The sequence below is a fragment of the Pecten maximus genome, chromosome 5 (assembly GCF_902652985.1).
Source record: "Pecten maximus chromosome 5, xPecMax1.1, whole genome shotgun sequence".
NCBI lineage: Eukaryota > Metazoa > Mollusca > Bivalvia > Pectinida > Pectinidae > Pecten > Pecten maximus.
The window spans coordinates 14,510,897-14,537,058 of NC_047019.1; the positions used below are offsets into that span (position 1 = coordinate 14,510,897).

The window sequence follows — 26,162 nt, forward strand, 5'->3', positions numbered from 1 at the left end:
ATTACTGGTAAAAGCTAAAATTCCGCGTCGTCAAAATCTACAGAATGAATGTAGGGCACAATGTAGTTTAAGGCCTTTTAATACACTACTGCTTAAAAGAGAGATAAAAAGAGAGCCAATAGAGTCTATGATTAAGCATATATGTTTGCTACGCCACTGCGCGTATTGTATACACGTGTACTTCACAGTTGCACGTATTCACAAACTTTGTCTACTGCACATGATAAATGAAGAGAGTATGGCTGTCACGTATGCGCAACTGATTTGTGTAAACAACCCGGGTTTTTCCAACGACTGGTTTAACGTAGACACGATAGCCAATATATAGGTGAATGACCAGACGTAAGGAATGTACATTGTGAATACGACTGGTAAATATATCGTGTAACCTCACCAGATGTAAAGACGTGTGAATATTACCTGTATCCACACCAGCAGACTTCAAAGAGGGAGATATTCAGGTAACAATTTCCTATACAAGTTTGATATTTTCCTTTTAAACAAATTATCACGGTTATGCTTAGATAATAACTCCTCGTATACAGTGATACAGAACTACAGCCCCAAAATGCACACATTGTAGTCATTTAGTCTATTCCTGTACTGTTTCTAACTACTGAGTGATAGTCACTTTATTCTCATTCGGCCGTTTAACTGAATGATATAATATGTAAAATAGTGTTAGCTGCTCGGCTATAACAGCTGATAAGGCAGCGATAAATATGTTTTACGTGTTCTTGTGTGTGAGATACACGTGTGCATATGTGCTTTGGAAAGCTGCAGCTTGTTTGTGTTTATCTCCTTGTAATAGCATACTGCCGAAGATAACCAGCAGGACAGAAGACCGGTCGCATTATACTGAAAACAGGCGAAACGGTGTTTGCTTTATTAGCTCACCTGCCCGAAGAGCTTATGCCGTGGCGCGGCGTCCGTCGTCCGTACGACCGTCCGACCGTCCGTCTGTCCGGCGTCAACTTTTCCATTCAAGCAACTTCTTCTCAATAACCAAAAGACCCAGAGACCTAATATTGGGCCTGTAGCATGCTGGGGTGAAGGCTACCAAGTTTGTTCAAATGAATAAAGTTGACCTTCATTCAAGGTCACAGGAGTCAAAAAGGCTAAAATTTTTAAACGACTTCTCAATAACCAAGAGTCCCAGGGAGTTGATATTGGGTCTGTAGCATGCTGCGGTAAAGGGCTACCTAGTTTGTTCAATTGAATGACCTTGACCTTTATTCAAGGTCACAGGAGGCAAAAAGGCTAAAATCTTTAAATGACATCTTCTCAATAACCAAGCGTCCCAGGGAGTTGATATTAGGTCTGTAGCATGGTGGGGCGAAGTGCTACCAACTTTGGTCAAATGAATGACCTTGACCTTCAAGGTCATGTCGATCATGTATGCTTAAATCTTTAAATAACTTTTAGTGAATATCCAAAGCGCAGAGAGACATTATATTGGTCCTATAGCATGCTTTCAAATAACTGCAGGATCCATATATGAAAAGATCACTGCATTGCAGGTGAGCGATTTGGGCCCATTGGGCCCTTGTATCATATAAGGACTGCATCCCTTAGCTGCGATGACCTTGCTGCCCCTCAATTTGGGATCTTATCTTCCCATCTCTTTCCCTTCATAATGTCTCCATTGACACTGCCTTACGTTTGGACTTTAGTTAAGAGCTAGAACGAATATTCATACCCTCCCTACATTGCTCTCGGGCAGGATATGAAGTTGCCGATAGTGTAGCAAGCAGATGAATTTATAATTTAGATAGTTGGTATAAATATCATGTTAACAAACATACGAATTAAACCGCTTCTTCAATCCCAAGCGAGCACAACACGTAGGTGTATCCCATGAAATATTCCGCCATCTTCGTAAGTGACGTCACATCCTGTTTTCAAGCTACATTTGTACTTCGGATGTCTGTCCTTTTCCGTCAAGACTCTTCCCTTGGGAGGGGTGCAACAAATGATTTTCCACAGTTGATAACTTTTTCACATCAGAAGCCTTTATTTACAATACTTTAGGAAAACTCGACCAGTTAACCCACGCGAGATTTCTTTCGGTATCTGTCATGACGGACAATGTAGGCAATTGTTGACTACAATATGATGTTCGTTTACAATGGAAATGTTGAATTGTATCGGGTATCATTGAAAAGTTACCCATCACCCGGTGTGTGCAGCCTTTTGGGGGATGCATGTTTTGCAACATTACAAGCAATGGAAGGGAATCGGAGCTCTTACGACGACCATCTGTCAGAAATTGTCGTCCAGAGCCACGTTATTGCAGGTAGTTGAGAGCTACCTCACTGACAACGGGCGAACAAGTCGTTTAACTCCTACAATGCTAAGTGTTCAGCAGAGGTAGAAACTTCAATTTTTACAGCCTCTAGTATCTCGGTACGGAAGACAACCAAAAGCCTTCCTCACAGGGGCGAACACTCATATAAAGGCCAAAAGTGAGACTGTGTCACAGGAGAAGAAAATTGTTATGAAAGAAGGAAAAGATAGAATCCGAATTACTCGCTTATTGTGATCGTGCAAAGGGTGCAGCAGGTAACAAAAGTAATCAATAAACAAAATGCGATCTATAAGTGAAAAACATTGTTCAGCCTTGCGGAGACATCTAACCCGGAACAAATATAGGAATAAAATTGGTGATATTGGAAAACACCATTTTGTGTTAATTAATTCTAAAAGCAAGCATTTCCCAGTAGTTCAAATGATAATAAACAATGTCATTTCATCATATGATTGTATATGTTTGACAAAGCCTTCGAATATAATGCCGCTCATTTCATTGTCATACGGCCTCCCATGCCAATACGTTTTCTTTTACGTCATATACGAACGTGTGTTTTTTTAAAGAGCAAAACCGGCAAAACTCTAGTTATCTAGCTAGAGGCAATACTAGTATCGATACCAACTCCACAAATGTACTTCAATCGTTAACCTGTTTGATAAAGCACTGGTTGATAATTAGGACAATATTTGAAGAATATGTTAATCTAATACATCTAAGTTACTTTAACAGAAAAGTCTGTCTATAACTTGCACATGATGCTGTAGAGTACTTCCTTCTACGATATAGAAATTAACCCTCGTCTCGAATATCCCTCTCGGGAGAAGGGCTTGGCTTGTAAGTGTATTAAAGTATGTATGTCATCAAATATAGCGTCGAAAGTTATTATCTTATGGGATAGGCCAGAGGCTATGAAACGTTCAAAACGTCTTGGGATTTACACTTTGGTGTCACTTTTATTTTTAGTATCAGCGGTATAGCTGTATATTTACTTTATGGGTGTTATAGTATGTGGTTGAAACTAGCTAAACACAGTTTTGTTGTTGCTAACAATTGTTGATGTGGTTTTATGAACTATATATGATTAATTATTAATTTAATAATGGAGACAGCTGGTCTTTTGCAACCTGATGTATGCTGATGACAAACCCAAAAGTCTACTATAAATCAGCAAAAGTCCCGGCCTATCACAAGGAGACTTAACACGAACATACCACAGCCTCCCAAAACACACATACGCACTCAACACACGCATGCATGTCGCACGCACGGGAGGCCGTCCTTAAATGTTTGGTTTGGTTTATTTTGTTTAACGTCCTATTAACATCTAAGGTCATTTAAGGACGGTCTCCCGTGCGTGCGACATGCATGCGTGTGGTGAGTGCACCGTAGATGTTAATAGGACGTTAACAAAATAAACCAAACCAAACCAGGTCACAATGGCATTGACCACAAGGTCAAACGTGAAGTGCAAATTTTATAACAACGTCTTGTCCTGACTGTAACTTCTAAACCTTTGAGATATGGTAATGAAACTTGCAACATAGTTGAAAACTTAAGAGAAGGTGCAGTCCTGGACGCCTGTATGGATTTTGTTGAAATTTGTTTTATAAATGGAGGTTGTGGCTCCCCTCGAGCTAAAGGAGCGGACCCCAATAGTGAAAATTGAGGTAAATTATTTGAATCCCTACTTCTTAACATTTGGTCTGGAGCATCATTTGGCAAAGAAGATCTTATATTGTAAAAACGGATGATCTGGTTCCCCTGGGCCTGAGGGGCGGGGCCAAATAGGGGTTATAGAGGTAAATCATTAAAATAGTTACATGTCCTGAACGACTGAATGGATTTTGATGAATATTGATCTAGAGCATCTTTCCGCAAAGGAGATATAATGTTAAATAAAAAGAGTATGGCTCACTTAGGCCCAATAGGGGAAACTGCGCTAAATCCCTACTAGTACTGATCGCCAGAATTAATTTTGATTAAACTTGGTCTGGAGCATTATTGGGCAAAAGATATATAATTTTGTTCAAACTGAGGATGTAGCTCCCCTGGAGCGGAGGGGCCGGGCCACATAGGCGAAATTGAGTTAAATTTTTGAATCCCTACATTTTTTTCTGACATGCAGGTAGGGCGTAAGTATTGTACCTGCTGCCCCCTTTACATGATCCTAAGAGGCTACTAAATTTGGGATCTTATCTTTTATCTTCTTTCTTAACTTTCTTCTTCCGAATGTCTCCATTGACAATGCCTCACTTTTGATCATTAGTTAACCTTGTGAAGAAGGCGGTGGGTTCTGTCCCCTGGTCGAGATATACCAGAGTCTTGAAAACTGGTAGTTCCTGCTGCTTAGCACTCAGCATATTTGGAGTGGGACGACTGGTTCGCCCGTTGTCAGTATAATGTGACCGGGTGGGGTGTCCTGGAGGGTGTCTTCGGCAGTATGATTCAGTGAGGTAGCAAAAGTTCCGGCCTATCACAAAGAGACTTAGCACGAACATACCCCAGCATCCCTAAACCTGCCCTGCAGGTAGGGCGTAAGAATTGTACCTGCTGCCCCCATTGCATGATCGTAAGAGGCGACTAAACTCGGGATCTTATCTTTTCTCTTCTTTCTTAACAACTTTCTTCTTCCTAATGTCTCCCTTGACAATGCCTCACTTTTGGCCTTTAGTTGAGCGTTCGCCGCTGTGAGGAAGGTTTTGTGTTCTGTCCCCTAGCCGAGACACACCAAAGTCTTTAAAAATGGTAGTTGCTACTCCTGCTTAGCGCACATTTGGAGTGGGATGACTGGTTCGCCTGTTGTCAGTATAATGTGACCGGATGGGGTGTGCTGCTGGGTGTCTTCGGCAGTATGCTTCAGTGAGATAGCACTATAAATCGGCAAATGTTCCGGCGTATCACAAGGAGACTAAACACGAACATACCACAGCCTCCCAAAACACACATACGCACTCACCACACGCATACATGTCGCACGCACGGGAGGCCATCCTTAAATGACCTTAGCTGTTAATAGGACGTTAAACAAGGTAAACCAAACCAAGCATCCCTAAACACACATGCGCACTCGCCACACGCATGTATTCCGTACGCACGGGAGGAGATCGTCCTTAAACGTCTTCAGCTGTTGATAAGACGTTATAAACCAAACCAATAACTCGCGGGATCAGTCTTACTAAGACACTTAAGTAACGATTTTTATCGTAAATTAAAGGTACGCTAAATATATGTCACAATAAAATTCATATCTTAAGTTAGGTAGAAAAAATTGATCATAACTGACGCAAAACTACTCACCATCACGAAAAATGTCCGCATTAATTATTTTAAAACGGTAAGAGAGAGAAAGAAAACGCGAGCTAGTTTTTAGAAACAGAACCAAAGTTCTCGACATAATGACTTGCACAGAGGTTATACATCGGTATAGGTTACCAGGACGGGTCATTTTTGTATACACATTTTACTTTATAAAATTGAAATCCTGATATATCAACTAATAGGCATATCGATAAAATGACACGGTACCTTGTAAACACTTTGTTTTATGTCAATGAAATTATTTTCTTTATATAAACGAATAATGTTTCATTCATGTTCACAAATAATACAACCAAGGGATAGACTACATGTGCCCACTAATAATTTGATCCGTCCATCAGTTTCCTAAAATTTACTGCAAGCAGAATTTCAATAATATGGAGAGAAAAAATACTAATTCATATAATTGACAGCTGAATGAAAATTAAGCACTACAAATATTATCACTGAAGATATATTCAGACTACTGTATTGTGAAATCAGGCATAAAAAGGAACATGAAAAGAAAGTTGCGGTCCTGTGCAACTGTGCATAGGCCTACCGTACGATGAACATACTGGACATTATACTTACCGATTTGCAATGTGGGCCCAAAGTGCTTGCTTGCTCCAGTTCCTAAGTAACGGATGGTATAACTTTCGCCCTGCAAATATTGTTTTTGGGAGCTACGGCCTTTGCAAGGACGAGGAGTTCTCGCTCTAATCAATTAGGTTTTCGCCCTTGACATCGATGGCTCGACTGTTGGTAGCAGACGTCAATGGCGTAATCTACGTCAGATAGAGGTACGTTGCCAAAAATCGACATAGACTCTCGGGGAAACTAGTGATTGTCCTTGCGTCGTTACTAAGAATAATCCTGCCTCCAGAATGCCAGAGTTCCGAAATCCTAACTTACGAGAACTTTCCAAGTCATGTTTGGGACGAAAATTTACGACCTTTATTTTTTTTATTTTTTTTTTAAGATTTCAAGATTTGTATTGATACACTCAGACACATGAAGATGTGTAACATGAGGACAATTGTGACAAACAAAAGAAATAAGCATGACAATATGGATATATACAGTGCATAATAAAAGCAACTACACATGTAGACATGTAGTATATTCAAATCAAATCATATTTCTTAGAAACCGCGCTAGATTGTTCATAATTTGGATATTGTAATTTTTTTCAGCAGACGTTCTAATTTCAGCATAGTTGGATTTTTGAGAAAGTAGTGAGCTACGTGTTTTTTTTCTAATGCACGTGATTTCATCATTTTTACATTTAAACAGATAGTGAAATTCGTCCCCGATACTATTAAAACATATTATAAATTACACAGCCTATCTTCTCTTGGGATACCATGCCATCGTCCAGTTTCAGTGGGGGATTTTTGTATAAATTTATCACGTAAACGTTGTTTGACATCATACTTATAAAAACTTGCATTCATGTGTAGTTCATTGTCAAAGATACAAATGTATATGTATATCAAGTATCATTAAAAATCTGTTTCACATTATCTAACCATTTAAATCTCATTTGTCCGCTGCGATTCAAACTCGACATTAGCCTAAATAATGTATTGCTTAATTAATTTTCATTTGTCAAAAGTTGATTCCAAAAATTTTATATTCTTATCTTGACTTTTAGTTCTAATGGGTATCTTCCCAACTCTCCATAAACCATATAGTTTGACGTAGTAGATCTAACATTTAATGTACTTAGTGCATTGCATGGAACAAATACCAGATATACACTATATACATGAGTTTATTACAATAATGTACATATTTAACAGTCACATATAGCAATATATACAACTTTTTCACAACTGCCATACACATACATACACTCTGAATCGGATGGTCTGCAATCCACAGATATTACAGAGTCTATATCCGGCAATATTTCAATGACGTCTGACGTAACATCTATAGTGTCCACATATCAAATTGGTACACTCAGGACAAAGACTGTCAAGTCACGTACATGTATCTATCCACAAAAGACTGCTCAACGTTGCCCACACAGGACATATGCAAATATAGTTGCCCACAAAGGTCTGTATACAGTTACATCCGCCCACACAGGACATATGGAAATATGGTTGTCCACAAACGTCTGTATATAGTAACATCCGCCCACAGAGGATATATGGAAATATGGTTGCCCACAAAGGACATAACATCAAAATCTGCCCACAGAGGACTTCTTACGATGCATATAGCTGCCCACACAGGATAGCTCACCAATAGTTGTCGCGCTTAATATCTCACCAACAACAAGGGGGAGGGGGGGGGGGGGGGGGGGGAGGGGGCAAGAGAGAGAGAGAGAAATATGAATGCGCTCATTCCGGGTAAAGGTAAATAGCACTATTGACTATTAACCTGGTTAATATCATTTTGGAGAGGTTAAATAGCAGTTCTATAGTCTACTTTCTATATAGTGTAAAATAAGGAAAGGTATGATAATTGGTTCTAACAGACGACGTCAACGTTCCTATGATGACACAGGTCGTTGAAAGCATTGCAGAAGTAGGAATACTGAGACTTCGTTAGACGGTCAATGTACGTTTGTTGTAAGGAAGCAACATCACTCGCGTTGGTGCACGATTCAAAGTGAAATCCGTGTCTTCTCTGATAACGTGTGTCAAAGGATGCTGTAAAATATATACAACGTGTATAAATATATTTAAATAACGGTATGGTTAGTATAAGTGCCTCCGATATGACCTTTTAAAATATGCTGCAACTACATCTCCTAATAAATGGCCATGATAAAACATGATGAAAAAGCAACGTTATACTGGCCTATTTTAGTATCTTTGTTAGAAAACCTTGTTAGAAAACCTTTAATTGACAATTAGGAGTAACAAAACTAAAATCAAATGCCAGTCATAAAACTTATTTTGACTGTGGACAGTGTTCTGTCTGCGATTTCTGGGATGACTTCGGCTTCATCCAACTTCGGCATTAATATTTTCTACCTGTTTAACTGTTCAATTCTAATGACCTTGTATTAAATGTAAAGTGATCAAACCTTAGTTTGGTTCTGTTACTGACCTTCACAATCCGGCAGTTTGTTTCCTGGTTTCCAAACGCCACTAGCTCCGCAAACATACCATCGGTAACGGTAGAACCTTGGATACACATCGTGATTGGTGTTACAGAAAACTAAACAGTATTCACCCAAGTCCTTCCTCCAGCCGTTACACACTTTAGCACCAAAATTAGGAATGTTTAAAGCGGGGCATCGGTGGGCTGTCAATATAGATGGAAATGGAAATAAACAATGTCAATACTATGAACCACAAATCTCAATACAAATCAAAATATACAATGTCTACACAAATCATTGTTTAATTGTTTAGACATTCTGCTTATATTTATTGAAAATTGAAGCGGTTTTTTTCTTCATTATTTAACGTCCTGAACAGATATTGCCTCCGCTGTGCGAGATGCATGCACGATTTGGGAGGTTACGGTATGTTCGTCTCCTTGTGATAGCACGAAACCGATTTCTACTTAATACTGCTACCTTACTGAAGCATAATACACGAGACATCCAACACCACACCCAACCAACCCTCTTACATCATTTAACAATGGACGAACCAGTAGTCCCACTCCCAACATGTTGAGCGCTAGGCAAGAGAAACAACTAAATTCAAATTGAAGGTTGTTTATATTCAAACAAAAAGATATAATCTTAAGGACCTGCATCGCTCCTGGATATTTTAGCGATCGTCCGAAATCGCAGAAAGCCATCAGCCATTTCAAGACAATATAGTTATTTCCCCTCATGGGACCAGGGAGGGGGTAGTCTCCATTATGGAAATGTGTTCCCTTCCCCACCGTTGCTTCCGACTAATTGATCAAAGTCCTTATAGACTAGTAGTAATTTCAAGAACTCCCCAACTGAACCCTAAGTATGGCTTCTGGCCAAGTTAGTTCAAGATCATTTAAGTCGTTCATGACAAGAAGCTATTTAAAGGAAAAGTTGACAGACAGACGACGGATGCCGGTCACTACTAGCCATAACATAGCTCATCAGTCCTTCCGAACACAGGTTAAACTTACGTCTAACTTTCACAATGAAAATACACTCCGTTGAAAGACCATTGGACGGTTTTGATGCGGTAATTTGAACTGTGAAATCCCCCCACGGGAATCTCCATTGGTTTGTAGGAATATTTCGCGTCACTATGATTTGTGTTCCCAATGGATCATAGAAGGAAGGTTCTGTCCAATTAACCAGTGTGCTCCGTTCACCAGTTGTGATGCTCATATCTGACGGGCAACCGCTCATAACTGGTGGCTGTATATCTGGAATATAATGTGTTTTATTAGTTTTAAATGCAGTAAAATAAATTATATTCATATTTTCTATCCACAGGTAATATCTGATATCAAATTAGTGCGATCGTTATCTCGGCAATCGGTTTGAAATAAAGACGGATATCCTGGTTGATATGCCGAATAAATAGATCTAATGACCATTAACAACGACGCAAGAGCTATTTCAATGAAATATTCTACATACGCCAAAAAATTGAAGTGCGCTGCAGGCAAGCCACAATAATTATACCTATTTCATGATGGCGAGAGGCGACTGTTAATGTCATGCAATTTGGATAGCAGGTACAATTTTTATATCCTAACTGCAGGTCATGGAGACGGCTGATTCGCCTATTTTTAGCCCACCAACACCATACGGTGATCTGTCCGTCCGTAAAGAAACCTTATTATCACTCTTTCTGGAGTGATATCCTTTCACTTCATGTGTACATTCCCCTTGGTCCGTAGTTGTGCCAATTCAATTTATGTTTTGGATCAGAAAATGGCCGACTAGCGGCCATCTTGGTTGTTGAGAATTTTAGTATAGCTTTATTCCTGAAAAACAGTGAAGGGAATTACCTCAAACATAATGTGTATGTTCCCTTGGTCCCTAGTTGTGCCAATTGAATTAAGATTTTCGATCAGAGAAACAAACGTTCACGACTTTCAAAAAGAGTCTCAACACAAACATACCACAGCCTCTCTAAACACACACGCACTCACCACACGTATGTATGCACGCACACACGCACGCTGACTGTCGTTTAAATTGTGGCATTATGTTGACAGGACGTTAAAGAATGATAAGCCAAGGTTCATAATTTCGCATAATATTATGTCAACATTTTCGAAAGAAAGTTTTAAGTATGTTGTGTTTAACGCCTCATTAAGTACGAATTTTGTTTAATTAAGGGGGTTGGAGCTAGTGAGGCTAAACAATTCCTGACATTCAATTTTTCTGAAATTTTGGTTATTTGCTCAGGAGATAATTATGTATCACTGCCTAAATGAAGAAAAACTTAGACCCCCCTTTAGACCCCCTATAATTATACACCTCTGGTCCTCTTTGTGGACAAAACCAAAATGCACCTAATGCATTTAAAATGGCAACAAGTTCAATGTTTTTACTTTTGAATATAAAATAAATGCTTCTGTATCTTGATTAACCTCTAGTGAATGTATATATCACATTTTATTATGTATTGGATGCTTATTATAAAAATAATAGCATGTGAAGCCGCAGATTTCGTTATCATGATTCTATTTTATATGGTCATTTTTATGATTATTTCTGATTTCAAATTTTTTTGTAAAATAATTGTGTCATTTAATTTTCTCAAAAAACTAACAGGATATGTCATCAATTTTACTGCATAGCCATGATTTTTTACGGAAACTTTCTATGGTCAGTTTTTGAAATATGTGACATTTTCTTACCCCACCCCCCTAAATACTTCACTCCAATTTTGGTACATCTGTCTATTCTATGACGTCATATACTGGAAACATCAGTACACAGGGATCATTTTGGTTTATCAAATAGATGGGCCATTAAATTCAGCTGATTTTCATGAAAACTAATATCATGTGTGGGTCATTACATAAGAAAATTTAAAGGTGGCCCCATATGGCCCCCTCCAAAATGAACCCCGAGTACATAATTTAAATGTTTCAGTATATATTACTAAATGCACACATTACCAAAATATAGGGTACAGTTGTTGCGGCAGTAACGGATCACTTTGCATACAATCGCGTCACACGATTTTACGTGTTGTTTTTTTGACAGGTGTTGTATATCTCCAGAAAGCAAATTTAATTACCTTTCTTGTGATACCAAAAGATCTGAATAGAATTGAACATACGAAATGAAACAAGCAAAACAAGACCTACCGAATTGTCGGCTATAGCGGATCAGTACGTCTATAACGGATCACGTCCCCTTGCGGGCCCCTGGTGACGAGTCAAGTTTGCTGGGATGTCTCAAAAAGTAATTTTCGGATGCCAATAGACCCCGTCTAATATTAAATCGAAGCTTTTGTTCTGAATATACTAAACACTAGGTGCATAACAACTCAGAAAGATGGCTCTTTACAACTAACAACTTTAACGTCATTTCCCAGGACGATTTAGCGTTATTCAACTTTATGTCGACGACGTCACCGATGTTAACGTTAGATATATTTTATGGGGAATACCATTTTATAACTAGTAGATCTATCTTTACGATATCGGTAATGTGTATTCCATCAAAACAAGTCAAAATTGTAAGCAGGAAACACTGATTGTATCTTTTATCCAAATTAAATACATGGAAATTGAGTGTCATCCGTGAACAAAAAAACCGAGCCGTACATGACGGATAGTCTAGTCGTTAGACTGTTCTATTATCAATTTTCTTATGTTTTCCTGTTTAACTCTGCGAATGAAAACAAAGTGGTATAATAATTACAAATCGGCATAGAGTTTCTTTCACATTTTAGAATAGAAATTAAAATTTAGTTCACATGAAACTAAGAATTTTATAGGCCTGTTTTTTTTTATACTCGAACATGTTTATGGTTTGAAATAACCTATAACATTAAGCTATTAAACATAAACATGTTCAAGGGTTTTAAAAAACGCATTGGTTGAACAAAATGGTGTTAAAACAACAACTTAACTAGCTACAATATTTGCATATACAAATTTCTGTAGCTAATGTCAAGAGATATTGCATGTTTAAGATTTTTAAAAATTAGCAATGAAATCATTAAGTAAGAATATTTTAAAGAGCATTTAGTGACTTCACAAACCCTGGAGAACATGAAGGTCCTATCAGACCAAACGGTTATTATGAAGAAATCAACAATCTTTAGTCTTTGTCCGACTTTCAGTCTCACTTTCGTTTAGAGAAATCAACATTTGAAAGTCTCCTCCCTCGCCTGTCAGCTCTACGGCTTGCAGCAGCACTTGCTCCACCATCTTGAATCGATCTCAAACATGCTTTTAATCGCGGTTGAGGAACTCTTTAACCATTTAACCGAGTGGTTAAAACCAAGCCATAAAAAACGCTTAACCATAAAAGTGTTTTAAACCTTAAAACATGTTGGGAGTATAAAAAAAACAGCCCTTATATATTTTCATTCCAGTTTGAATTCTATACCTTTAATTTTTTTTATTGCTGTTAATTTTCATCAGTATTGTTATATAGGCCTCTCTTTTCAATAAACTACTACAGTATCTTTAAAATAAAAAAATAATAAAGAGCAAAACATGTTGAATTGAAATATCCACCGAATACATTTGTATAATGTATTGTTTACGACACTAGTCAGAGTAATAATTTATAAACTAAACTTAGGCATTGTAGATATTTTCATTTATTCTTTAATACAGAGCTGCATACACTCTTCTGTCATCTCTGGAAAAAAAATGTTGCAAAACTTGTATGTATTATTATACCATGTTTAAATGCTATGGACTTTGGCACATGTTTTTATTGATTAGTCCATTTAACCTAGTCAGTTTCATTTGGATTTTTAGCGAACAGGGGTATCTAACGTTTAAAAAACCTAATTATAATAGTTTTTCTTCGTTTAAACTTTAAAAGTTTAACACGACTCCCTGAACAATTATTGCACTGACTGAAACAATTTTGAGACGACCACTGGATCAGCTGCGTCACAGCTCTACGTCACCTCAGACTGACTTGGTTCAGTGTGACAGTGACAGCTAATGGGGCATGGCGATTGATGGTACTTTATTAGTTTTGGTCTACATAGAGTGTCGTGTAATTAGCTTGGATGACCACCACTTGGAATTTCTCATTCAGCATGCAATATTGGACCGCTAACACAGTAATCGGCGAGTGATCACATTGCAAATGACTGTATCCGTGAGAGCGTCTGCTCTGTCAGCAGAACGACATGATGAAGCTGATACAATAAGTATAAATGTACCTATACCAAGTTATGCATCTGATTTTGTGCAAGTGAATGAATAATTAATTCAACGACCATTTGGGATTGTAATTGACAGACTGGACGATTCAAGGAAGGCTACGGTAGACTCTTCTCATTCGAAAGTTGCCTATGTTTACAAGCTATTTTTAGTGTCAACACATGGCATCAGCTAGGGGCGACATGAGGGGAAATTAGTACACAGTAAAATTATTACTTGATCAATTGTACTGCTCCTCTTCTTAAGTTGTTTATCTGATAATGGTGACCATTCGAAATTCGAAATAGCGAATGCACGTGTACGAGTATTATGCGAATACATATGCGTGCGCAAATAAAACAGTGATCCGCTATAGCCGATGATCCGCTACTGCCGTAACAACTGTTATTGGGTGTTATGAAAAAAGCCAACAACATCATTCAAATATAATTCAGTTATTTAATGAATAAACTTAAAATAGCATCAATAATTGAGATTACTTTAAAATGCGCCCCCCTTTTAGATCTTCGGGAAGTCTTACCCCCATGGCCAACAGCAAACAGACCTCTATCCTTCCGGGAAGAATCCATGTTGTCGTCTGCATCTGACAGCTGCACGTCTACGTTATAAATACGCTTGACATCGAAGCGAATTTAAGCGTTTAGATGACCCCACAAAAGAAATAATCTAGAGGAGTTCCGAATGTAAAGAGTTATCGTTCCTGATTCTCGGATACTAGCTACAACGTCCTTAAGCTGCAGGTGTTGAGAGATAGCTTCTTAGTGTTCAATATGAAGGTCGATCATGGTTCAAAATTCATAATTTGGAATACGTTTTGTCTCGAATAGACGTTTTTGACATGGTGTTATAGGAACCCTCTCATAGTTTCTAGATCGATACAATCCAATAGTGTTAATCGGTGAATGGTTTTTTGCATGCAATGCACAGAGACTTGTCCTTAAGCTTCAATTAGTCGGAATGATGGATTATATATGGCCCGATTCAGGACGGGCAAGAACAATCTGATCTCGGAGATTATCACCAAGGAGACCATTCAGCGATGTTTGCTTTGAACGTAATTTGTTGTCGAAATATTGGCTTCATTTATTCTCTCCTCAGATAATAACACAATAATTAGGATGCTTGACAATGGGTGAAAAGAAGTGTTGAAAATCAGTTGGTAGAAATGATACTGTTGCTTAGCACGATCTGATTTTAGCTCCCTTGCCCGAAGGGCATGTGAACTTATGCCGTGGCGCGGCGTCCGTCGTCCGGCCGTACGGTGTCGACTTTTCCATTTTAACGACTTCTTCTCAATAAAAATAGACCCAAGGACTTGATATTGGGATATGTGGCATGCTTGGTTGGAATACCAAGCTTGTTCAAATGAATGACCTTCACAGTAATTTAGTTTTGAAAAAGCTAAATTGGCCAAAATATTTAAAAGACACTTTTTTAAATAAATGCGAGACCCTGAGATCTTGTATCTGGTCTCCGATACATTTGTCATTATCAAGTACTCCGGTAGGTCAGTGAACCCAGCAAAATATAATATTACAATATTAGGTAAGATAAGTTAGTGAAGACATTGAGACAAATAGTAATATTATACTTGGGGGAAAATACGTGGACGGGCAGGTAAAACCATACCTTGTTTACGTACGACTGGATACTAAATGTGAAACGTGAGTGTATTATGAATATATTGGTATCATCCTGATCAAAACACTCTCGCAGCGACATTTGATCCGGTGCTCAGAACAAAGAACAAAGGCGAAACGAGATAACAGATTATAGTATGCTGGTGGACATATTGCTTACGACCGCATCCAACATTCATGTCCCAAAACAGGAAATGAAAAAAACACACAGCGAAACAGGACCACTCATCCCTCGTGATTCGTGAGCAGAGTAATTAAAAATGCATCAACCAAGAACGCATGTTAAAAGAAGTGAACATTTTATAAAAAAAAACAAGAAACATGAATAGCATTTAAAACCTCGTTAGCCGCCTCTTACAACTCAACACGCAATGCCCGTTCTACAGCAGGGCTATGTACACATTGACTATCGGATGACGTATACAGCTGTTTATATCTGAGGGCTGTCAACGGAAATTGCAATTACAGTTTATACTAGCATAGCTCTGTCGTCGTTGATAATGATCTTACTCGCATGCAATGCCTAATTTGAATATATGGTATGTTGTTATGAACACAACTAATGAGAAAAAAAGTGACGCTATAACACCAAAAATAACTTGTACAATACGCATATCAGGATATACTACTCGTATTTTAGGGCTTGTGGGATACTTAAACTTAAGTGATCAGTGGGTAGCAAGTAACTTTCGGTAATCAAAACCACCAGAGCGGGGGCTCGTGTAAAACTGTATGGGTTACTGAGATATGCATTATTTTTAATTTTGAAGTGGTGAAGATTGACCTTGTCGGTTATCATTGACAGATTACCACCTAAATTTAATCAGGTGGGGACATAAAGGTGTGAAGGGTGTTCCTGTCAACAAACTCCTTTATTTTAAAGTGGTTATCAGCGAGCTTTGACCTTAAACAATGACCGATCGACCATTTTAAATAAACCAAGTGAATAACTTAATGAAGTTATATATACAAATGTATAATACAGTAATGTAGTCTGAATTTGGACTAGATCTGTTCTTGAGATGCTTTACACGGACGCACTGGTTATTGTTGAAGTTATACATATTGCTATATCACTGCAAAATAGCTGTCTCAAACGAGTTCACACATTATTACCCGTGGAAATTACGGCTTCAGCAAACAGCCAAGGTATTCCTCAATTTCCATGGAAACATACAACCGGAGCTGCCATTTCGGCGTACACAGCTCTAACACGATATTCCTTACACTGACCTATCACGTGCCCATTTACAGCTTAGGCCACTGGAATACAGCGGAGTAAAGTATCTTGCTCAAGGATACAACGGTGTCCGTAAAATAACATATTTAAAGTGGTACAAGTGGCGGGCAAATATGTTTGTGATTTTTAACCCAGACAAAGACCAAAGACATTCTTGAGGGAACTTTCCGCTTAATAATGTTGTTGACGTCAAAAGTATGTTTATAGGCTGCCACAGGTGACGGAAATTGGTGAGGACCATTTATACAGAATAATGTGTTTAGATGGTTTTATAATGTCCATTCCAGGGATACCGTTTCAGAGGGTTTTTAATCATGAACTTTAATAAAAAAAACTTAGCTTACCTGGACTGAATGACCGGTGACCGTTTATCGTCTGTCCGTTGATATTTCATTCCAGTTTATATTAGTCCCGAATGGCTGATGTATTTTGATGATTTTGTGTTGTGTGTGTGCGAGGGTTGGGGCATTATTGAGGGCACATTCAGTGCTGTAAACAGAGAGTCGAAGGGCCAGAGCCCAACAGGAGAGCTCGATGCGAAACCCTTTGAAATCTTCTCTTAACCACCTGTTTATTTTTGTTTAGAATATGAAACATTATTTGGTAAGGGACTTCCATGTTGATTAACTGAGGTTTTCTTTTTGGTCCCAAAGGAGCAAGGAAATGTGTTATTTTTTCCCTTTGTAGACATAAAGGATATTTTAGGCTTATGTAATGTGAAGAATATTAAATATTGCATTAACGGGGGGTCTGACACGGAATGGCGGGACCGTATCATGTTAGTCCTCGAAACATACAGATGAACTTTACGGATCTTTTAGGTATCTAGTCGGTTTGCAAATAATTTACTACAACAGAAAATCAGAATCTCACCTCTACTACAATGTACACCACCCCAGCCCGGCAGGCACTGGCAATTGTAGCGGTTAAGGCCATCGACACATGTTCCGCCATTTGAACAAGGATTACTGAGACAGGTGTTGACATCTACAAATATAAAAAAAATGATTAAAGCTTCCAAGATTGAATAGTTTTTATAATGCAGTAGTTTAACTCTGATGGGATTATTTACAGGTGTCATAGTATCTTATAACTACGATTTTTAGTTCACCTGGTCCGAAGGCCAAATAATGGCAATAAACAAATTCTTGAAAATCCTTCTACTGTTAAAAAAAATGTAGATACAGGCCTATGGGCTTCAGGATTTGTAATGGTACTTGCTATTCCTGCTTAACGCTTAGCTTTTTTTCTCTCTCTCGAATGGAATGACTGGTTCGCCTTTTGTCAGTATAGGTAACCGGGTGGGAGTCTTCGATAGAATGCTTCAGTGGTGTTTTGGTTTTGAATTGTTTAACATCTAACAACAGGTATGGTTACTCAGTGGTCGGTGTCAATTCCACGCTATTCAGAGACAGACACCAACATACAACAGCCTCACAAAACACACTTTTACTACACGCATGCATTTAGCATATTGGGGAAGGCTGACCTTAAGTGACTTAAGCTGTTGATGGGACGTATAACAATACAAAAGCAAACCATGAAATATTTCCATATCGTTGTTTGAATGTTTGTGAATGTATCTTTATATATTATATATACACTGGCTTTTGATAGACTTTTGTATAGTTTCATCTTCAAAAAGTTCAAATATGACATTGTCTTCCTTAGAGTTGTAATGTAGAAAGTAAAAGTGACTTACAAAACAGAATGCCAGTGCGAGGGAGTGCTGTCCACGATAAAAGCATATGTGTTACTTCAAAACAATGTCCTACTTACATACGAGAATGTTGCATGTAGAACAATGTTGGTATCCTGGTATTAATCATAACTTACATATACATTGTGGGGCCCTCGCTGTCCACAACCCGTCTTTGGTACATGTCCTTACTCGATGACCACCGGTCATATTGTGGAGATCGTTACAGGAGTAGGTTACACTTTTTCCGTAGGTGAAATCTTTTCCGTTCACCTGACCGTTGGCAATGTTGCCTGGAAAGCCGCAGGTCACACCTTTGTATAAAGATACATGATCATCATTTTCAATTATAAGCCATAATATTTTGCTAGATCGTATATTTGTATTCCCTTGCAAAATCATAAGCATGTCTGTTTCTTCGTAGGAAACGCTCAAGATATTGTTTTATATCGTATTGTATTGTAAAAGGCCCCTCGATATTTGAGTTATCTAGGTCCAAACAACACTTGATTAGAAGGACGTTCACAGATATAAAACATATCAAAAAAATTGTTCAATGGTAAAAAAAAAAATTAACAAAACAAAAAGCACATATTCAACTGTTGGTAGAGGACATATATGTTTCCATTGCACGCAAATAAACAAGTATATGTAAAAGAGACCAACCAACCAATTGTTTTCCCATAGACTTTAGTGTTAACGTTTTGGAGTATTTCATTCAGATTCTTGAATTCAATATGACAATTATGGTTTATAACAAAAGTTTAGGGTCTGATATAACACCAGATCAAAAAAAAAATTGTGTCCTTCAGCTCAAATTTTCTCCAGGGTAGCCATTTTGAAAATGGGTGACTTTCGCAGTAAAAATCCTCAAAGATCTTAAATGTTTACCTGTTAATTGTTTTTACCTGAACTTTGGGGGGGAAAAACAATCGGACTTACGAAATTAATATCAACATTTCTTTTTGATAGTTACCTATCGGGCTACATATCTATTTTCTCGCTTCATAACATACTGGCCAATCAGTGGCCGCCAGACATTTTATCCTTGGCTCAACTTTCTATACACTGTTTCAAAAATCTATTTTTTCAATTGGTTGGTTGTTCCCTATAGCATCTTTCATATTTTTCAAATATAACTTTTCTGGAACAGGATAGAACCATAGGAAATGCTATCAAAATATGCAGTGCCTGACTGCAAGTCTAAGGCTTGTAGGTTAATTCTTCTATCGGTACTGGAGATGAAATTCTTTGGAGAAAACGACATTAAATTGAATTAATTTTGAAATTTTAATTTTGATATCTTGATAAGCTTTGAATTTAAAGTGATGGCTTTTGGTTAATAGCCGAGTATAGATATCGTGCTTCTCAGAAATATAAACAAATAATATATATGATAAATATCAGGGGGAGATAACTCAATGTTTTCTCCTCCACCTCCTAATTTCTGGACTTTTTGTAAAAAATGAAGGGGAAAAAAGCCGGGCGAGAAAAATATCAGGATTAGAGCCACAACTTAGATAAAAGAGTCGAAACACAGAGACAGGACACGGAACCGGGCTAGTGACAACAAAACAACCAGATATATCACCAAAAACACTGAACTGGGGGAGTGACAACAGAACAACTAAACACATCACCGAATACCGAATCGTGGTAGTGACAACAGAACAACCAGACACACACCCATACATTGAACCGGAGTAGTGCTAGCAGTACAACCAGACATACCAACGGACCCCGAGTCACGCTATATACCGATACCATTGAAATACAAAATGTATGTCCGTATCTTCCCTGGTCTATGGTCCTCCATGTGACTCTACACGGGTCATATTTTCATAATAAATCCCCCCCCCCCCCCCCCCCCCCCCCCCGAATCTAAATTTCTCTCTAAATTCTGCTACAGTTCCTCTACGTTGAGAATCCCATCCGAAAATGTGCTAGTCGGTCCCATCATCTGGTTTCCAGGGACGCTGGATGGCACAAAATGTCATATGCGGTAGCTTGCTATAGAGATCAACCAACCAATTGTTTCCCCATAGACTTAAGTGTTAACATTTTGGAGTATTTAATTTAAATTCTTGAATTCAATATGACAATTATGGTTTATAACAAAAGTTTAGGGTCTGATATAACACCAGATAAAAAAAAAAAGTTGGGTCATTAGCTCAAATTTTCTCCAGGGTAGCCATTTTGAAAATGGGTGAATTTCGCAGTAAAAATTCTTAAAAATCTTAAATCTTTACCTGTTAATTGTAATTACCTGAACTTTGGGGGGGGGGGGGGGGGGGGGGGGGGGGGGGGGGACAATCGGACTTACGAAATTAATATCAACATTTCTTATTGATAGTTACCTATCGGGCTACATATCTATTTTCTCGCTTCATAACATACTGGCCAATCAGTGGCCGCCAGACATTTTATCCTTGGCTCAACTTTCTATAAACAGGGGCTGTTTCAAAAATCTATTTTTTCAATTGGTTGGTTGTTCCTAAAACATGAACCATACCGAACAAGCGTTTCATTGACACAAAGTTTAAAAGATCTCGCGCATTTGTTTTTAATCGGAACACTCAATCTTAAAATGCTTCACGGTAAAAGTTTGATCGTGTGCATGACTAAAAGGAAGATCCTTCTTTCCTAAAACATAGTAGTGGATGAACGTTTTAAGGATCGGGATACATAAGAGAAGTAGAACACGGTGTTTTCGTAAGAGGAATTTAAGAAGTTGATAGGGCATGTCTTGATTCACGATTGACTTAAGCATAAGTTTTAAGTTCAAATAGTAATATACCTTAGTGTACTTGACATGCTATGTTATTTGCAGAATTTGATTTGTGGTGTTGTGGGTTGGGTTTACAGATTTTAGCAAATTTTTGAATTTCCTTAAAACCTTCGTTACTGGCGGACAAGTAGAAACGTATGGCAAAGGCCTTTACAAAATATTCCATTCCGTAGTCCATATATTATTTTACTCACGGTCGGTACAACAGTTTCCCATCCACCCATCGACGCAGTTGCACCTTGTCAAAGAAAACGATCCGCCGTTGAAACATATTCTGTTACAGGAATCGTATTGCGATCCTTCATCATTTGAAGCACAATGTGTAAACTTGGTACAGCCTGGTTTCACATAGTGTCTCACTTTTCTTGACCGCACCTTTGAACCTCCACCGCCACATGACACGGTGCATTGGGACCAAGGTCCCCAGTCCAGAAATCGGCAACCGCAAAAATCCCAGGTCCCTGCTTTTTTACACTGTATATCTTGAACAAGGACTAAGATCGGAATCAGGAGCTAGATGAAAAAGGAAATTGATATAAAACATATAATTGTTGGTGAAATCTCAAAACAAAAAAACAGCATATAGTTCATGGCTTATGTATATAGGTTTTTTGTCATTCTTTCACGTTACCTGTAGGAAATTCATGATCTATATCTTGACCCTTTTTCTCCCGATCTACGCAGACGTCTTGTTGACTTTGAAAAGCACTAAATGTAAAGTTTATCCTTGTGCAAGCGATCTTGTTTAGATCTTATATGCTGTCTACTCTGGATTTCCGGTTTAAAACAAGCTCACGCCATGTAAGGACCCCGTCTGGAGCTATATATAGTCATTTTAAGTGCTTCTCTGTAAAACACGTCTGTGACATTATGTGTACAATTAAGTTCATAAACTACACTGAACAGCAAATATCGGTGAAACATTTTTAGCTCACCTGATACGAAGGACCAAAGTGAGCTTATGCCATACCGTAGCGTCTGTCGTCCGTCCGTCCATCAACAATTGACTTCTTTATAACTACTGATCAGAATTTGACCACATTTGGTCAGAAGCATCCCTAAGGGATGGGGACTCAAAATTGTAGAAATGGTGAGGCTGACCCCTAAGGGGTCTGAGGGGCGAGGCCAAAAGTGGTCAATTTGGCTCAGTTAATACAAACGACTTCTCTGAAACCAAGCAAAAGATATTGCTCCTCTTTGCCTGGTAACATCACTATGGGGTGAGGATTCAAAATTGTACAAATAGTGGGGCTGACCCCTGGGGGCCTGAGGGGCGGGCCAAAATGGGTCAATATAGCTATATTGATATTAACGACTTCTTCTCTGATTCCGAGGAATGGCTGTCGCTCATATTTGCCTGGTAGCATCACTATTGGATGGGGATTCAAAATTGTGTAAAGGAGCTGCTGACTCACCAGAGGGCAGGGGTCAAATGGGGTCAATTGGTCTAAACAAGTTCTCTGAAACTAAGCAATGTATATCACTCACATTTGTGTGGTAGCATCCCTATGGGGTGGTGCCAAAAGTCGATTTCATTTCATGGATTAATGCACTTTGTGACGTTTTTAGTATTGAAATAAAACTAGTGTACATGTACCCATATAAAATGCTTATGATATAATATTATATTGACATAGCAATACCAGCGACAAATATACTGAAGCATCATTCTTGTTTCATATCTTTCAAACCAGGTGAGCGATACAGGCCCTCTGGGCCTCTTGTTATTGGGTTGCATTGATCTACAACATACACGAGAAAGTTTCTTTAACAGTATTACAAGTCTAAAACTTCGTTCGAAAATGTACCATATACAAACAGTTTGACTATCTGAAAATACCAAGCTCTTATTTGTTTAAATCGTGGCGATGGGCGTGCTGGAGTATGTAAGTGCGAGTTGTATTAAATACACTCAAACACTCTAGTACCCGCTAAAGTTGACCTTCAAAGCGGAGGCATGACAAAGGAGTTTGACGTGATATCAGTAAGAATGTAAAATTTAGATTAATTACAAATAAGAAATATTCACGTAGGGATGAAATGGATTGTTGACGTAAAACATGAAGTGCTATGTCTCAACAGATCCCACCAAGTAAACAATTATAACCTTTTTTACATGTATCAACACAAACCTGCCGAAATCGTATCCAATATTGTATAATACTTGAAAATTAAGCCATGACGTGACGCCACACATTTACACCTGCCCTTGTGATGTTAACCGTTCTGATGGACCGTTAATGATGTAATTACTAAGAACCAAATTAGTAGTGTGAGTAAAAGAAAGAAACATGTAAAAAGTAGTTATTTATTTATTTATATTAAACTGTTAAGGGTACCAATATTCTTCTTGAATGGAGTGAACTGGTCTAAAGGTTAGAATTCAGATTATATCAAGGACAAAATTTGCAAGAAAAATCAAAGGAATAAAAACAAGACGCGCCATGGGACTCTTGCCTTGGATAAACTTCTCTGGTGCCCAGCGGTCGTAAAAAAATATAAAACTAATGGTTTATAATCAAGCATTTCAATCTTCATTAAAAGCTGGGCGTGTCGCAAATAGAGAGCGATGATAGGTTTTGATGTCCCATCAATACAGTAAGCAAAATACAATGATTTGAATAGATTTGTTTTCCATTATGCACACACAAATTATGTGTATTGTTTTGTCCGTTGTCAGGTAGGCACGGGGGTACAAAAGCACACATAATAAGATTTACGCGCGTGCATTTCAAACAACGAATATGTCGTCTTCTGATGAACATAGCTATTAGTTTGGTTTGGTTTAAGGACGGCCTCCCGTGCGTGCAACATGCATGCGTGTGGTGAGTGCGAACGTGTGTTTTGGGAGGTTGCGGTATGTTCGTGTTAAGTCTCCTTGTGATAGGCCGGAACTTTTATGGTGCTACCTCACTGAAGCAGTGAGTGTTACACTAGGAGGAGCATGTACCTGTCTTAGTATATGACATTCTGGCGGCAGATTCTTCACCGTCCTTCCTTGCATGAACAAACCCTACACTGTAAAGAGGCAAAATCGTTAACAATAAAACATGGATAGAGCCAGTTGCTTCTGATACTTGTTAAATACAAAACATGTTTTGTTCTGTTGTTAGGTTGTCAAAACGATGCTGTTGATTCTCCTGTGTCTAGCTGGCGTTCTTCCGCTTTGCAGGTCATTGGATACAGAATCGGAGGTAAGACACTGGTCTAACCGCCGAACTTCCGTTTTGAAAGTCGTCAGATAAAGAATCGGGGAAGACTGGCTTTCTCTGAAATCACTCACAATACTGTTTTCGGTTCGGTGTGGATTTTGGATGAAAATGTTTTGCGTCCTATGGGTATAAGGCACATAAAAATACATAAAGCAAGGTTTTGGTGGATAATATTTAAATGATATTGATACGTGTAGGTTATGACTCTGTGGGGTATTTATTTGACAAAGGACTATTCAAGGTTACGGAAAACATCAGAATCAACATTGTAAATGATCTTAGCTGTCGATAAGACGTTAAACAATACTAAAACAAACTAAACCAAGCTCAGTCACTGCAAACTTTTCATGTTGGGCTCCAGTGTAAGAAGTACATGTACTCTTGTATATGATTTAAGTAGTAGATAATGTGGGGGAAAAGATTCCTTAGATTTTTCATCATCTTCATTTCATGAATTCAAACATGGATGTCAATATTTTTCAGCTTCATAGAAGTATGAAACTAACTGTATGAATCCGTGTAGCATGCAGAGTTTTTTCCATACCCCTATGAAACTGAAAAAATATTGACATCAATGCTTATTATCAAATTCTTTATTACAACGGAAAAACAAAATAGCGATTACAAATTCAGATATTAAAGGATTTGATTACGGATTAACTATCTGTTTGTGTGACGTACGTATGTGACGTCACAGACACCTTATTCGCGCCTCTTTTAGTCGAGGGGGGGGGGGGGTGTGTGTTCAGTCATAAAGGGGTCTCGTCACTCTCGAAGCAACAATGTTCAGATAAGAAACGAGGAATGTAGATGATGTAAATTCTTATTGCTTGACGCCGATTTATGATTATTCAGTAAAGCAGTGTATTTACATAAGTCTTTAGTTTACACGTTCAGCAAATAAAACCAAACAAAGTTATGACCGTAAGTGAAAGCGATTAATATAAGTTCGATAACTTGTGCGCAATCCCTTGTATATAATAAGATACAATACAATGTCTAAATCAAATATAATAGTACTATTAAGGTATCGGCGGTTATCAAATGATCAATTATTCAGTTTCCCTATTTGATTTACTTCATCACACGTTAATTTTGATATTTATTTTTTTTTTCTGTGTGAAACCTACAGAGGGGTACACCCTTACTATCAAGTTGCCAGGTGGACGCTATTCCTGGTGTAAAGTTTCGATGTCCCAGCGTTGACTCAGGATATGTTCCTCATGGAAAGCATTGCCATGTTAAGGATATGTCCTCACAAACGCAATCCTACATTGCCATGTGCTCCCGGGGCAGTTGGATAAATGTCTCAAAAGGTAAAATAAAACTGTCATGCGTTAACAATTCTACCCATACATTTTCTAACACGAGTCATGATAATCTTAATCCATCAACTCTATTTACAAGGAAGGTTCAATAAATCTAGCCTGAAGTACAAAACTTAAGTGTCGCACACGTGGTCCACTGCCATAGTTGGATTATGATATGTATGGGTAAGATACAACATAGATAAAACCTAAATGCATACCTTCCGGTCTAGTAGATGTTGATAAATGTTTGTAGTACATTTGACCTATGCTATATACCGGCATAGTCATTATCTTTCACATTTTTTCAGTTCTTTGTTTTCTGACTCTAGGTGTCTCCTTGACACCAAACCTCTTAAGCCCCTAAAAACAACCCAAAATC

The 26,162-nt window shown here is 38.2% G+C and overlaps 2 protein-coding genes across 2 annotated transcripts in view; one reads left to right on the top strand and one right to left on the bottom strand.

Annotated features, from left to right (window-relative positions):
- Positions 1-235: 235 nt before the first annotated feature.
- Positions 236-26,162, top strand: part of LOC117327254 — a 49,123-nt gene continuing 23,196 nt past the window's right edge. Inside the window, exons 1-3 of the mRNA XM_033884159.1 lie at positions 236-461; positions 24,375-24,455; positions 25,606-25,789. Coding sequence (XP_033740050.1) covers positions 24,387-24,455; positions 25,606-25,789 — 253 coding nt within the window. The 5' untranslated portion in view covers positions 236-461; positions 24,375-24,386. The remainder of the gene's footprint in view (positions 462-24,374; positions 24,456-25,605; positions 25,790-26,162) is intronic.
- On the bottom strand, positions 7,943-22,020 carry LOC117327255 (sushi, von Willebrand factor type A, EGF and pentraxin domain-containing protein 1-like). Its single transcript, XM_033884161.1, has 7 exons — positions 21,893-22,020; positions 21,456-21,774; positions 18,611-18,787; positions 17,648-17,761; positions 9,695-9,940; positions 8,678-8,875; positions 7,943-8,274 (listed from the first exon to the last, which is right to left on the bottom strand). Exons 1-7 carry the CDS (start codon positions 21,905-21,907, stop codon positions 8,093-8,095), a joined length of 1,251 nt encoding a protein of 416 aa, XP_033740052.1. The 5' UTR covers positions 21,908-22,020; the 3' UTR covers positions 7,943-8,092.